At 34.1% G+C, this 17256-nt stretch overlaps 1 protein-coding gene across 3 annotated transcripts in view; it reads right to left on the minus strand.

The window, feature by feature from the left end:
* Window positions 1-17256, minus strand: part of LOC106459888 (adenylate cyclase type 8-like) — a 171966-nt gene that overhangs the window by 62084 nt on the left and 92626 nt on the right. For all 3 annotated transcript variants that reach the window (XM_022386792.1, XM_022386781.1, XM_022386786.1), the window contains exons 8-9: window positions 15662-15820; window positions 2346-2496 (exon numbers count right to left, since the gene is read on the minus strand). In XM_022386792.1, coding sequence (XP_022242500.1) covers window positions 2346-2496; window positions 15662-15820 — 310 coding nt within the window. The remainder of the gene's footprint in view (window positions 1-2345; window positions 2497-15661; window positions 15821-17256) is intronic.

Raw genomic sequence — 17256 nt, forward strand, 5'->3', positions numbered from 1 at the left:
CAAACAAACATCAAACGAAACAATTTTGGCGTTATTCGGTATTTTTACATTTTTTTTTTCTACAAGCTCCAGAGAGTTTTTTAATACTAAACTAATGTTTAAAAGCAGTAAATTTTTGAAAATATTCTGCTATTTTTGTGCTAGTTTGTAAGCGGGAGTATTAGTATAGGAAACAACAGGTCTGATAGAAATATTCGTTTTGTGCAGTTTAGAAAGTTCATACAAACGTGGCGGGCGAGGGTTCACAACGCTTAACGAATTAGTTTGGAGTTCGATAAATGGGCTTTTGCTGTTGTTCAACATATATTTAACATTCTTGGTAAAGGTTTTAGTGGGGTCTATGTTTAGGAGCGTGAAATTGTTAGAATCATGGAAGTCGTTGATTTTACTGTGATAATATTGTTTTTTAAGTATAACAGTCGTATTACCTTTGTCTACTTTTGTGATTATTAGAAGCTGAAAATTAAGGAAAATGGGTTCAACCTTTGCATCCCACCTTATTGAAACTAAACCCCAATTTTATCCGGAAGAAAATTGCAAAATTGTACATGTCTGTAGAAAAGTTTAAAAGATAAATAGCCTGGAAATTTTAGAAATAAATAGAAGTCTAAAAGCAAACCCAGAAAAAGTTCTAAACCACCAAACCAACTTAAGCTCCTCCCCACTTGTTTCAAGGTTACTTCCGGTTCTTTGTTAAACATATATAAACCTGTTTACAAACCCTTTCAGTCAGTACGAGTAGCCTACTTCCGCAAAATCAGTCACCACGCCCGCGGTTGTAGACCACAAATAATGATGTACATTTATTAGACCATTATTAGATTACGGCGCAATGATCACATGTAACATGAATAATAACCAACAGCAAATCATTCAAAAGCTGCGAAACAAAGTAATACGACTTGCCTACCGACTCCCTCAATACACACCCGCATGCCACTTCACTACACACTATGCATCTCCAAACTAGCCGTCAAATATTACAAAAAAAGCCACTCATCGAAACTCACTCACTGCCGAATTCCACAAAATTGCCGCCACCCTCAAACCTTGGTGCAAATACCTATCCCCATACAATATGATACACAACACCACTACCACACCTTCATGATCAACAGAAACACTCACAACTTACTGTTGTTTTTCTTTTTGCCTAATCAATACATTTTTCAGTATCATTCCAGGTTCTCATCACGTCAATGAATCTTCATTTGGGCACTAGTCGGGCTTGTATTTGGTCCCGACTAGTGAAAGTGGGTTTTCTCGGGGTACTCCCGTTTCCCCCCCACACCTAATTCTCAGGCATTGGATCCGTAGATCCCAGCCTTGGCACCTTGATCCACTGATCCTCGCCAGGCCCTGAAAAGGCCCGTTTGCGTCACTTTGTTTCGATAACTTGTCATATTCGGCTGACGACTTGCTCCTTCTTCAAAGAATAACCGGTCTCTGTTTCTACTACGACTTGGACTTGCCTTCACTTTTGCCTACCTGCCTCTCCTTCATACGACCATCCAAAGTATATATGTAAATATACATATATACAAAATACTAATTAATTAATGTTTTTTTAATTAATTAACTATTCGCCCATACGGCTCATTACTCCGGTGACCACTAGACGAAATGTAATCTATTACCACGAGCAGGGTGAAGGAGGATTGTTTAATCTTCGAACAACCCAGATTAATAATTATTTCCGAAGGAAATAATTATTTTTAAATCTAAATAACTGCCAGTTCTTCTTCTTTTTCAGTCAGTACCTGATGATACCTTTATTGGCGAAACCATGGTCATTAATTAAGGAAGTATTTGTTAAACTTACATTTGTCTTTGTTGTTTTTTTCTCAGTTTTGTTATATTTATATAGCAATGTCACCCCACCCCCCAAAAATCTTATTCTTCAATTTGTCTTAAAGAGGGGTGTAATTCACCGAAACCTGTATAAGTCATTGATATGAGGCACGTCCAAAAATAGACTGGGCCTATCGTTTCTTTTAGACCAAAATAAAAAATGTAATCTCGAAACGGTGGCGGATTGGCATTAAAGGACCAAACCGGTCAATATCAGATGCTGCATACTGGCTAAACAATTAAAATTTAAAATCAGTACCGGGTGATTGCCTGGTAGGCCAATCCTCCTCTGTGTCGAATAAGTGATGCAAAACATAATACCAAATTTATTAATAAGCACTTTTGTTTATCTGCACTACCTCGACTTTCAAAATGAAACATATGTAGTTTTTTTACTTTTGTATAAAAGTACGAGGTAAACAAATAACAATAATAGAAACATTGAATAAGACATTAAAATTCATATGTCGCAAGAACTGAAAAACAAATCATACCTTCTTGCTGTTTGAGGGCTCTGTCCGCTTGATTAGGTATGTTTCTACATTATGATTACGTAGATAACTGTCACGTGACTCGCCGTTTCCAGGTTCTACTTCGTAAGTACCTTGTAAGTAATCCAGGGTTGCCTTGGAGATGTGTACCCTCCTAATTGAATATTGATTCATAGATAAGTACATTTATTTTTAGATAAACAAAAATAGATTATATTTTAATTGTTATAACACCTAAGTTATATAAGGTTAACAATCCAAAACAATGTTCAGCGAACAATGTTAATAAATACAAAGTTATAAGGAAGAAGCGAAAAAATCAAACCCGGTTACAAAAAAGTCATTTGTATGATAAAACGACAAAAAATAAAACGCATTTTTTTCCAGCACTGTTTGCTCCATTTACAAAAACTGTTTGATTAAGATATCTCGCTTCCCATATATCAAAGTTTAATTATCTTGATCAATAAGACAAAATGCAGTTGAACTCACATATTATAGTCTCTGTTATATCAAATGAATGATAAAAATATCTCTTTATAAATGCATTATATAATTATAATTAACACTTACATACACATTCGTAAAGTTAGTATTTCTACCATTTACTATTGTTAAACGCTAAGTGATACCAAGGAAATAATTTATTTTTGTTTTACATTGTCCCTATCTATTATCTAGCGAAACCACAGCCAAGGGAACTGGCTTTGTATTTTCATTTTCTTGTCACAAAAATAATGTGGTATTTTTTGTAAATAGAAATATGAGACGAAGTTGGTTCTTAATATATTTAGATTTATGAACGCCAAATGCTATGTGTTCGTTTATCTTGTGCTAAAAGCATGAAGAAGGGATTAATGAAACACTCTCCATTTCTGAGATGTATCGCATTACGGAATCCATGTGTTAAGTCAGTCATAGAATGCACACGTGTGTTTAATGGATTTCTCTGAAATGAAAAACGTGTAGCTAAGGAAGAACAATTACAAATTCAATTAATTTGTAAAATCAAAGCCGGTACTTTAACCTTCATGAAAAAAAAAGAACTTACTGCTTCGTCCTTTAAAATATTAGACTAACTTTTGGTGGATGGATGGCTCGATAAAAAGGTAGCTTTTGTATTGAGAAAATACTTAGTTTTCATCATATAAAATAATTTAATATCCAATGGATAAACTAGACATCTGACTTGTATATAGGCATTTTTCCTGGCCCAGTTTTCATAGTTTACATATTTCTTAAATGGACGATAGAATTTGCGCCAAAAACAGTGACGAATGTGGTATTTGAAGCTGTTTTTCACTGGTTCGGTAATGCAGATCGATTACTGCATTAACAACTAAACAGCAGTAAAAAAACAACAGTATTGTTGTTTCAGATTTTTTTGTACGAAATTAATTATTTTTGTGGCACACTATTTTTTGAAATAATTGAAACTATGAACCACTTTTGTTACTGTTACAGGGCCAGGCTTTGCCTACGGACCGTTGGATTTGAGGGTCATTGATTTACGTCTCTTTGCCACAAAAAGACGTTCTACACTTTGAAGCCGTGAGTGTTTTTATAAGAATGATGGTCAAATCCCACTATTAGAGCACCCCCAGAGAAGAGTTTAAAGCGGATGTTGTTGACTGGTTGACTTCCCTCCAGCATATAAGTTCAAAATTAGGGACTGCTAGTTTTGAACTTTCCGATAAACAAACTGAAAATTTATCACCCTTGGTGGTCTGTTTCTGATAACTAGTTTTATTGTTATTTTTTCATTAGCCTAATCTGCCTCCCTAAAGCCCCTGGCGGCTCAGCCGTAATATTGAGAGCTTATAGCGTTAAAATTCGGGTTTCGATATCCGCAGTGATCAGAGCACAGACTGTGTAACTTTGTGCTTAACAGCAAACAAAATCTTTTTAAAGTTGATTACAGACGGAGCATAATTCGTTTCATTTGTGAGACGTCATGAAATTGAACCCCCCCCCCCAAATCAATTTCAGATTTTGTTATAGTTTCATTTTACTTGTGAAGCTTCCGAATAAAAGTTATATTATCGGTGAACTTCACTACTATGTGGTTACTAAATATTTCTTCTTTTCTTAGTCTAGTAATTAGAAATTTTGACGATAAAAAATGTAATCTCAGAACAGGGGCGAATTAGCGAGAGCTTGGTGGTTAAGGGTACTCGACTCGCAATCTGCGAATTCAAATCTCCGTCGCCAAACATGCTCGTCCTTTCACCCGTGAGAGCGTAATAATGTTACATTCCATCTCACTATTAGTTAATCAAAGAATATCCTAAACGTTTGTGGTGGGTGGTATTGACTAAGTGCCGTCCATCTAGTTTTTGTCTAATAAATTAGGGATGACTATGTGTAAAGGAGATGAGGGCCGCAAGGTGAATCTGCCCGAGAATCACGGATGATGTATCAGCATCTAAGAAGCCCCAACGGATTTAAAACTAGCTTCCAATCAAAGCAAGCTACTTACTTGGAGAAAGACTGAAAAGCCACCTGACAATCAGCATAGTTGATTAAAAACACCCTTCTTACGTTTCTACTTATAAAGATTGAAACGCATTGTTTCATCAGTTGGGTACTCTCGCTGTTAACGATGTTTCGATCGTAATATCAATAATATATTAAGAGGTTCGTGTATCTTGGACGATGCAGGTTAGTCCTAAAACATATATTAAGCTAAAATGCAAACCAATCTTTATAATAAAACTATACTAATAAAAAGTAAAGAAAATGAAAAGTAATGACATTCAATATACTAAATAAAAGGACCAATACCGTTAATGAAAGTAACAATAAATAAATAAATAAGTTAGGTGTAAGAAACACTGATTGAAGTTGAGATAGATGAAAAAGTGGCCAGCTTTTTGTCAGTCTCTAGGGTGTTAGGGGATTACAACACTACAAGTCATTAAAACAATTACTGGAGTGAGAAGGTATGGAGACCCCCCTATGGCTATGAAACGTTATAACCCAATACACGGGAAACAGATGCAAGATCAGAGAGAAGGGGTCAGTTTGGGGTCTGTTTGAGAAAGGAATGTAAATGACAGGAGTTCAATTACGAGAGAGAGAAGAGGACCATGAGATATTAGAGAGAACAAATACACCGAGATAGGCGAAGGAAGAAAGTAATAAGCTGTCAGTAAGAAACATAACCTATTTTTAATCTATGTGTTATTGATTACTAGTAATAAACAGTAATTTGCTATGTTACACTGATATGAGTCAATTCTTGAGTAGAGGCATAATCATAACAAAGTGGTTTCAGAAATGAGATTTATAAATTCGTTGGGAATTGAAACCCGACAATGAAGTAAGAATTAAAGCTGGAACCACATCGATGAAACCCAGGAGAAAAATAATCTGTTTGAAGCAGTGAAGTTGGGAATGGAGTAAGTTTCCTTTTTTGTTTTTATCTTGCTTGTTTTTGTTTTGACATTGGTTCTGTTAATTTTTACTGGCTATATATTGTGTGGTTCTTTGTTTAAGACAAGATAATTTATGATAGATAATTCGAAATTACTTATAAAAAGTTAGTTGATAATTCAATATAGAAAACTGGGTATAATATGTAGTAGCAAATGGAAGAAATAGGTGAGATACCCGAAGTTTTAATTGAGGCTGGAGGCACAATAGATTTATCTAGCCTTGAGCTTAGTGTTAATACAAGGACTGCGAGTGGTGTTCCGAAGATTATTATGGTAATGATTCAGAATTTGCTGATATACAGTTAGAAATAAAATGTTTGGAAGCTCAGAATAAACGCTTGGAAATAGAAGCTGAGAAAAATGTTTATAGAATTAGAAGATAGGCATAAACAGAGAGAATTGGAGTTGATGATGAAGACAGAGTATATAAGCTTACATATTCACCATGACTTAACATGTTACGAGAACGATAGTTTGACTACGATCATATTTCACATGCATCACAATGTTTCTTCAGTACTTGAAAAATAGGGTACACTTGTTCAGCGAATATCGATTTAAACTGATTATTCAGTTTATTTTCATTATGAACTATAATGTTTAAGTAAGTATCAAAATGAGAAATCTGTGCACATAAATTCTGTCATTCTAAATTGATAAAATAAAGAGGACCTTATCAGATGTCATATCAATACCATGATAACAAAATCGATACGAAAACAAAATAGAGGGGATATTATTAACTTTTTCTTCTGAAAAAAAAACGATTTTGTTTAAGCACATGAAATTTAAAGGACATCAAATTCTGAAAAAAAAGATTGTACTGATGAAAGGTTTCTCGCTTTTTATGTTAAATGTCATAATTGATTATGGTCTGATTTTTAAGACTTATGTATCTTCTTTGATAGATTGTTTAGTCAGAGTATTCATGACAAAACTTAGGTAAACGGATGGCAACTGCCTGTTGTAGAAACACATGTGTAGAAGACGACTTTTCGAAAGTCTTCCGCCTTTCGTCTTCAAGTGTTTCTACAACAGGTAGTTGCCGTCCATTCAACTAAGTTTGATCACTTATATATCTTCTTTAGCGAGTCCAACTTTGTTAAAACTGTTGATGTATATTAGTTTTCAAGTACGTCTGGATAAAAATATGACTTTGTTTCATGACAGAGGTGACTGTTTCTCATTTAGTGGTTGTTGACATGTATGTGACTAATAAACAAAGGTCAAAGCATTGGTCACAGAGATTTACCCTTTGGCGTCACTTCTTAGATAGTTCCTTTGTTTTGGATTATATAAGTATGTGAAATTAATGTACAAACATGCTTACAGCCATGGGTTACGAGTATTTACTTTATGGTGAATATTTTTATAATATACAATCATCTCTGTACAAATCATTTTGGTCAATGTCCTACTTGTTTCGTTTACGGAGATGTGTTTTATTTACGTAGTCATAGTATTGAACATTTAAATATTCTCCTATTATTACTTCACTGGGGCATTGTTATTACACAAAATGGACATAATATATTTCAAACAAGGATTCGTACTAAAGATAATAAATACGTAGGCTATTCTTCTTCTGAAGAAAATGATTTTGTTTAAACCCATGAAATTTAAAGGCCATCACATCCTGAGAAAGCGAAAACATATATCACCTCTACTGATGAAAGGTTTCTCGCTTTTTATATTTGCAATAAATATCCTCATTAATTATTGTCTGATTTTTTAAGTTTTGTATATCTTCTTTAGCAAGACCAACTTTGTTAACACTGTTGATATATATGAGTTTTCAAGTACGTCTAGATAAATATAAGACTGTGCCTCATATGTATTTTAATCAATGTCTTAAATGTTCCTTTGTTTTGTCTCTTGGGTTTATTATAAAAGGCTAAGCTAGACACATGATTAACTAACTTTTGATCTAATCAGGCTTCGAGTGTACTTGGTCAACATTGTTACATTTGACACTGAACACTAATTATAGCTGACAAAAACGAATAATAACATTTGATGTTCTTTGTAAAAAATAATACATCACATGTTTCAAAATCTATTTAAACTTAGTGTTTGTTTACAGAAATGAAAAACCCTAACTGAAGTAGTAATATGAGCATACTTTGTATGAAAAGTAATTCATTATTTTGCAAGTTGTTTAGAGTATATTCATGTATCTTTAAGATTTGGTAATAAATTATTTCAGTATGTGTAACACTTGACAAGTATTTACATATACTGAAGAAACATATTTCGTTTACGGTGATTTATTATATTTGACTAATAACATGCTAGAACAAATATATATCACATGTATTATTACACTGGACTATGAGTCAGTATTTTATAAACTTAAATGTTTTCGTAAATAGTATATTGATTTATCTTGAAGTTTTGTATGAAATGTGAGTTATATATAAGAAAATTACAAAACATTGATTTGTATCTGACGATCTCTCTATCAAGTGTAAGTGAAAGATAATACATCACATGTTTCAAAATCTTTTTGAGTAAAATATCTTTGAAATAATTAAAGAATAACCACTTGATTTCTAATTGAAAATCCTTTTCCAATTATGTTCACTTGTGAAACTAATAAGTTTAAATGTTCAGTGAAGTTTTGAAAATACGGAAATAGAATTTCTGGTTTGTTTGTCAGTTTTTTAGAAATGAAAGCATTACTCATACTGAACAACTAGTAAAATTTACAAACATTATATAAAAGCCAATCCAGTAGTTTATAAACTAAGATGTTTACGTTGAAGTTTTGTTAATAAATGTTTCAGTAAGTCAGTCTTACTTAGACTTTATGATTTTACTTACATACATTTGTTTGAAGTATGAATAATCAGTTTATGGAGCCTAATTGAATATAAATTATACAAGGAGTGTACGCTTATTAAAATGTCCCATCAAATACTGAATGCACATTTAGTGTCTTGTATCACTACGTTTACTGAATTTAAATTCAGTGTATATTGCAAAATGGACTAGGTCAACTCAGAACTGACCGTTGTCATGTGGCTGTCAATGATCTAAAGATACAGTATTTGGAGGGCAATTATGTTGGTAAGGCAGCATATGCGGTAAATACAGGGGATGGGTGAGTAGTGGGACGAATGTTATATGTAAATATGCTTAAACTATGATACATTAGAGTCGCACATGAAACTTGTGTGACGATCTGTTTAGAGGATAGTAGTAGTAAGAGTGAATAGAAAACTATCTTTGATCCTTATGAACAGAAAGGGCATATTAATTTTTTTTGAAGGATTAACTCTTAAGCAGCAGGAGGAAGTGCATGAGGTTGTGAGAGATTATGGGAGGGTATTTGATGAAAGGCCTAGGCAGACCTTGTTAGTTAAGCAAAAAATAAAAGTAACCTTTAATGTTTTGATTAAATGAACCCAAAAAGAGAGTGATATACCATTTGAGAGAAACTCTAAAAGAGGAGATAGGGAAATTGTTAAAAAAGAGGAAAATTAGGGAATCTTCTAGTCTTTATGTATTAGCTGTAGTGTTAGTACCTTACCAGTTTGTTCCTGAAGAAGAATGGCCCATCTTTCGAAAGCGCTTGGATTACAGGTTTTTTTATCGTTTTATATCAACACTTCTTGAATCAGTGTGTTTTTCTGACATCATGAGGTTGATGGGGGTAAAGTTATCTATTGACTTGAATAAGGTAAATGAAGTTATGATCGCCAATCCCTCCCCACTACTCCACATGGAGAATATGATAAATGAGGTTAGTCAGACACAATACAATCAGAAGCTTATTTCCAAATCGAATTAGAAGAAGAGGATAAAAATACAACAGCAATTTCCACCCCTTATAGATTATTTGAGCTTAATATAATGCCCACGAGAACAAATAATGTTCTAGCAACATTTCAGAGTTTAATGGATAACGTCTTACTGGTCTTAGAGGAGTCAATTACAGCTTATTGGTGTCATTGACATACACAAATAATTGGGATGAGCACTTAAGATTATTAAGGGAAGTACTACACGAGTTGAGTAAAGCAGATTTAACAGCAAAACCAGGTAAATGCGAGCGTGTGGTAGACTGCACAGAGAATCTAGGTTATATGATGGTTAAAGAACTGATTGCCCCTCTAGAGGCAAAGGTGAAAGCTATTATAGATTGGGAGAAACCTATGGCAAAGAAATAAGATAGATCTTTCCTTGGGATAATATCGAGGCTAGAAAGAAACATAGCTAGTATAGAATACAACCAATATACTTAAATATATTAAGCAAAATGGGAGACATGACTTTGTTACGATCGTGCTATACTCGCACTTCACTTTCCCTTCTTATGTCCATCAACTTTATTTAGGTTGTACCTATTTTCATCTACAATTGACTCATATTAACATGGCATAACAAACTGCTGCTCATTACAGGTAATCAATAACACATAGATTTAAAAAATATATTTTGTTTCATAGTGGTAGCATATAACTTTGTTCATTCGCCTCTCTCAGTTTATTTGTTCTTTCTCTCATCTCCCGGTCTTTTTCCTTCTCGTTTTGTTGAGCTCCTTTCTCTTACATTTCTTTCCCAAACCCACCCCATTCTTTCTGGCCTTGCACCTGTTTCTTCTGTATTGTATTGTAACGTTTCATAACCACAGGGGTCTTCATACAGGCTGAACTTAGAAAGGCGGCAGCTGCACTTTCACTCCAATCATTTTCTAATGACTTAGAGTATTGTAACCCCAATCCTTTAGATACTAACCAAAGACTGGTCATTTTCTCACCGCACTCATTTTCAACCTATATTTCTGATACCTAACGTCAAAACAATAATACAGTATATCTTTCTTATAGAACACACGTTCTCAAATATATATTTTGAAGCTTTCAGCTATTGGACAGTGTCTTCCAAGAATTTGTTTTTATCTTCCAAATAAATTCTACGTCTTGTGACAACAGCTTAAGTTTTTCGTTCCTATTTGAAAGACAGATTTAACTCTTTTAACTGTCTCGTTTATAAATAAATAACTCTACTAGTGCCAATAAAAAATGAAAGGAACACATGTTTTAATATTTCAATATCTATCTGAAATTTGAAACTGGTAAACTTGGGAAGTTTGAAGGTTTATACTCTTTCTTCAAGGTCACACAAAATTCCAATTTACATGGCAGTACTCTAGAGGGGGATACATCTCTGCAAATGACAGTGAAAGAGTTATATAAATCTCACGTTATGTAGAACAATAATTGTAGAAGGTTTAGCGAAACGTTAAGTAAAATACGAGTTATTATCAGATCTGGAATTCTGTGTTGTCTTTAACTGATAAAAACATATCAGTGGTTGACCAACAAGCTACGTTTCACGCAAAAAATGCGAGATACTTTAATGATTGTTGTAACAACGGTATCTTAAGTATTATTCCGAAAAATTATATTCTATTTATTACTGTACAAATTACCATTTAAACACCGAAAAGCTAAATTTGTCCGTTACAGCACAGGCAATGAACCAACATTTAGTATCTATAATATACCATTTTCAAATATAAATAAAAAAAATCATCTTATTGTTTATAATGAAACTAAAAACATACAAATATAATGTTTGCAGTTTAAAAATTTAAAAGATCACAGGGCAACACTAATACTCACACAGATTTACGATAACTGTTTTTTTCTTTTTACAACGACAATATACTGAACTAAGCCTGGTATAGCCTAATGGTTAGAGTTCTCGACTCGAAATTTGTGGGACTTAGTTTCAAATTCCCATCACCGAACATGCGTGCTCTTTCAGCTATGGGAGCGTTATAATATGCCGGTCAACCCCACTATTCGTTGTTGCACGCACACATACTGAATATGTATATCCATACTGTACAAAGGAAATGGCTTATGTTAGACAAATGTACAAATCACTTTATGTAATTTGAAAGTCAACAAGTTAAACTATGGAACCTATCTTGAATTACAATTATGTGAATATTTAGGGAACAAAAATATGTTACTCTTTTATGCAACAGTACATTAGACTAAAATATTAAAAAAGAAAGCATTTACTAAGGTATGGAAAAAAGCAACATTAAATGCAATTCCATAAATTGACATTTCATTATTTTTGTGCTCGTTGTACATGATCTGCTATGAGAATGTGTGTTTCGGTACATTTTACACATGGTACGCGTGCCACACCAAACATGCTCGCGCTTTCAGCCGTAGGGGCGTTATAATATGACGGTCAATCCCACTATTCGTTGGTAAAAGAATAGCCCAAGAGTTGGCGGTGGGTGGTGATGACTAGCTGCCTTCCCTCTAGTCTTACACTGCTAAATTAGGGACGGCTAGCGCAGGTAGCCCTCGTGTAGCTTTGCGCGAAATTCAAAACAAACCACATGGTACGCACTACAGAAACACAGTACCCGGTTTCGTATTTTAAGATTTGATCATTTAAATTTGCTGTTTTAGTAATTGCTTTACTTTTGATTACAGTTTCCATAAAATGTATATAAATATTTTGTACTGGTGGTAGTCAAGGATTTTTGATGGAGACTTAAACTGGCAGAGTTACTGAAATTTAGAAACTGGATAAACAAAGAAACAAAATTTAGCTCATTTTGATGTATCTGTAGCAGGTATGTTGTTGACATGTTATCAGAAAACACGTCTGTTTACTAGACAAGTAGAATATTTTGAATGTGCATAAATAAAGAAATTAGACTTTTGGAGATAAATCATCTTTAAAAAAAACTATTATTGTATTTCACTTCCTTGGCGACGTTTCGACCAAACGCTCTTTTTCAAGCCAGAAACATGCCTGTCTGTTAATGAGAACTACTGGAACGTTTTGAAATGAAGCAATACACGAGAACAGAGTGTAACGCGAGATACAACTACGAATACTAAACAATATAATGAAGCTGAATAAAAGAGCTAGTGTTTTAAAGAAATGCGCAAGTTTTGCCCCCATTAAGAAATATCTAAAGGAGTTCAATACAAAACACTAAGTTGAACATTTGTTGTCGTTTACAGATCATTCAAGACAGGAAACACTTACGCTACCTACCAACACTAGTAAGCCTTTTTTTTTGGTTACAGAAACAAATAAACATGTGGGCACCTCACCTGGGACATTTTTTTTTCCTCTCGATTATTACCTATAGAAGTGTCCAAAAGAAATTTACACCTTCGATTTTACAACTGCGACATCTGTTAGAAACCTCACTGAAAACAAAGAAACAGCTTTACATAATAAAATATTGCGAATTTTAACTCAAAACCAGATTATATTCACACTTGACATAACATCACTGTATACCTCCATTTCACACAATGAAAAAGATGGACACAAAGTCCTAAAACACTATCTTGGCAAAAGGGATACCCTAGACCCACCTACTGAAATCCTGATCAGATTAGCTGAACTAGTTTTATCGCTAAATGCCTTTTCGTTTGCCAAAGAATTCTATGAAAAAGTGAAGGGTGTAGCCAGGGGAACCAAAAATGAGTCCCTCTTACGTTAACCACTTTGTTGGTTACAATGAAGATGTGCCCTCCCTGCCTTATATGGTATATATATATATATATTAATGATGTTTTCGGTATAGCTACAAGCACTAATGATGAACTCGATATTTTTCTTCAGTTTGTTAAATCCTGTCACCATCACTCCAATACACATCTTCTACTTCCCACCAAACTATTTCATTTCTTGACATAAATATTTCCGTGACTAATGATGGCAGTCTCACGACATCTGTACATTATAAACGATAGACACACATAGTTACTTACATTTTCACTCCAGTCATCTCCCATTTGTCAAGAAAAATGTTCTCAAACTCATCAGATTACAAAGGCTCTGCAGTAACGACCAAGATTGTAATAGCAAATCTATCAACATCTTCCACTTTTTTCGAAAAACGTGGCTACCCCGCTTTTCTTTCTCATTACGCTAAAGATAATCTACATGCTAATAATAAATGCCCGACTTCAGCTTTTCAGAGATCATTTAGATTAAATCATATCGGTAATAATAACACCAACACCCTTGACAATTTAAAACTTCCATCGACACGCGTCTAACCTCGAATCAACCAACACACTCCTACTTCCACTGTCCACTGAGCATAAACACATTCCCCTCACACCTACCTCTCACCCATTCAGCACACAAATAACACAGTGTTGGAGAAATTTCACAACATGACACAGAAAAGTACAATCGCTCACATTTTCCCTGACAAACCTTTAAGCGGGACACTAATATCAAATATTTACTCGTCCATAGTCAACTTCCGAACAACATGCAATTGTCATCTGATTCTCAAGTTGATACGTACAAGTGTCAGAGAAGAATATGCAACACGTGCTCTTACATTGACCATAGAACATCTGTTAAGGGCCCTACATCAGCGTATTCTGTGAACTGCCATTTAAATGTTTAATATATTGTATTATTTGTAACAACTGTGACCGAATATGTGTAAGAGAAACCAACCTATGCTCGCTGAACGCACACGAGAACACTTACGTAGGATCTTAATTAAAAATAAAGATAAACCTGTAATTCGGCACTTCAACGAAGCTTATCATTCCTTCGAGCACTTTAGAGTAATTGCTCTACTACATGTCTCCTCCAACACCAATCAAAGAACCACAATCGAAAAAGAAATAAATTTCAAATTGAGTTGTTTAAGTCCTTTGGGTATTAACGAACAGTTCAGCTTTTTATAAAAATTTTAAAATAACCTTCATTTGTTATCTTAAAATTGTTTTTTAAAGTTATTTCTTTCTTTGCTTTGTAAACTTGCTCTTATTGAGTGTTTTTCTATTTGAAATAATTTTAATTACACTTTTATCACCAGCTCTTTTATTCAGCTTTATTATATTGTTTAATTTTCGTGGTTTTATCTCGCGTTAAATTCTGTTCTCGTGTATTGTTTCCTTTGAAAGCGAGCCTGTAGTTGTCTTTAGCCGACAGGCTTGTTTCTGGCTTGAAAAGAGCGTTTGCTTAAAACGTCGCCAAGGGAATAAAAATACAATCACCGTTTTTTTAAGGTGATTTATCTCCAAAAGTCTAATTTGTTTACTAAACAGTCGGAGAAAGTTAACTATGCTACGTTATAATTTCAACTGAACAACAAAGTCATTAGGAATCCTTACTCTTCTTGCTCATGGAGTTAATGCGCTTTTCAGGGCAGTAACTGGAGTAATTAAATTGATAACACTGTAAAGAAAAGACTTTGTGACTCTGACTTAAGGACTTTCGAGAGAACATAGTATCACTTATGGGGTGGAAAGAGTATGTATAGTATGTATATTGCAGAATTGTTTGTACTTTCAAGGGATAATTGTGGGTGCAACTGGATCAGATATTATACTAACGAAGGATAACACCTCTGTGTTATGCTGCTAGGATAGCGATGGACTACACTGAACCAAAACAAGATAGATATCATTGATTAGTCAGCTAGAAGGTGTGATCTAAATCCTACAGAACACCTCTAAAACATCCTCGGACGTTGTATAAATCAACACCTGAACCAGCCACGAAATTATAAAGTTTCCTATAAATATTTTCGACGACTAATCAGAAATATAGTTTACAGTTGTCGCTACTGTATTAATGTAGGCGAGTAGGGCAAGGCATCCTCTTTATTTTTTAAATTGCTGTTTATTGAGATAGATTGATTCAGACAGACCCTATCTCTAACACATTTGAATTTGAGAGTACTCATGTTTTACGGGTGGTACTTATCGCAATATACTAAATTATATTGTACTTTTGTAGTACTGTTAATTTGGTTGAAAAATTGTCCTTTTAATTTTTAGGGAATAGCTTATTTTCAAGCGTTCTCTGAAACCTAATTTACGAGACTCGCTCAGATATTAGTATGTAACTTACCCAGCAATGCCTCCAGACTCCATGTGATTAGCCAGTGTAACGTCATTAGACCAAACGTCAAACTGCCACTTGTGTAGGCCTAATACACCACAAAGGACGCTACCGCTGTGTATACCAATTCGCATGTTTAGGTTCACCGTGGTCGTTTGGCGAACGAATCTAGTATGGAAGAGAACACTGTCAATAAGTATTACATTTAATAATCGACGAAAAAATAACAATTTACCATTAAACGTTGCGATCATTCTGCTTCGTAACTTGGATTTTTAATGGAAAACTTGTATAGCTATGCAGATGACTGTCAAACTGTAAAAGTGAAAAACAGAACTACAAATTAATCACGCGCTAAAAGTACGCTGTTACCAAAAGAGAACGTACCTGTAACAGTAATACATCACTGGAAACAGGGCTATTGTTACTCACACTAGTATATAACTCGTGGTTGGACGTTGTACTGAAAATATTGAGCTAATAATAATAGGTCGTTGTTAGTGAAAGTATTCACTTATTAGTAAGAGGTCGTTGTTACTCATAGTAGTACATAACTGGTGGTAAGTAGTTGTTTTTTAACGTATTACATTTATAGTGAGAGGTCGTTGATATCAAGGTATTACAGCACTGATAGCAGATTACTTTTTATAAAAGATATTACATCACCGTGACGAGCCACCATTGCAGAAGGAAGTACCTCATTTGCATATGGTCTTTTTCAATAAACGTTTTACATAACTGGTAAAAGATAGTTTTTACGGAAAGTATTACACTATTGGTGGCCCATTGTTATTACAGAATATAACAACAACAACAAAACAACAACTTGTCGTGTCATTACTTCTTAGTAACATTGTCAGACAATGTTGTTGTGTTGTGTATTGTCTATTGTAAATACTGATGTATAAGACGTCCACCTCTGAGATGGATTTATTTTTGTTGGTGTCTCGATAAAAAAGTCTTTAGTAATGTTTCGAACTTTTATCACATTTGTTATGTATTATGGCTTACTAATATTAGTAAAAAACTCTGGTTTAATTTTGACTTGCGTAGTCCCTTAGCAATTGTTAAAAATGATTATCTTAAACCCAATAATTTTCATCATAGATTGAAAAATCGTTAATTTTCTGTTAATAGGTTGTTCCATCCTTTTTCTAAGCGAATTTCACGTAAGCTTACAGTTGAGTGTTTGAATCTGCGTATTTGTATATTATAGGTTGAAGCTGGGACAGCTAAACATGTTTCCGAGATAACTAACATATACATAGGAGAGTTGTTTATTACGTCAGGTGTTTTACACTGTTAATGAAATATTAATTATCGTAGTTACTGTGTCACATGTTACTGATGAAACGTTGATGATAATGTTTCGTGCACATTATGTTGTTGATGTAGTACTTCGAATAATATCTGTTCAGAGGTGTGGTCAGGCCTGAACAACTTCTGTTTTCCCAAGAGAGGATTATTTTCTTTGTGCTTGTGTGCTTTGATCTCCAGTTCTCACACACCCTTAGGAACTTCAGAGTACGCCTTAGGAACTTAGTTTACGCCTTTGCTTAGTCACACATTTTGCTCACCATGAAGCACAAATGATACACTGTTAA

Source organism: Limulus polyphemus, unplaced genomic scaffold (assembly GCF_000517525.1).
Source record: "Limulus polyphemus unplaced genomic scaffold, Limulus_polyphemus-2.1.2 Scaffold31, whole genome shotgun sequence".
Taxonomy (NCBI): Eukaryota; Metazoa; Arthropoda; class Merostomata; order Xiphosura; family Limulidae; genus Limulus; species Limulus polyphemus.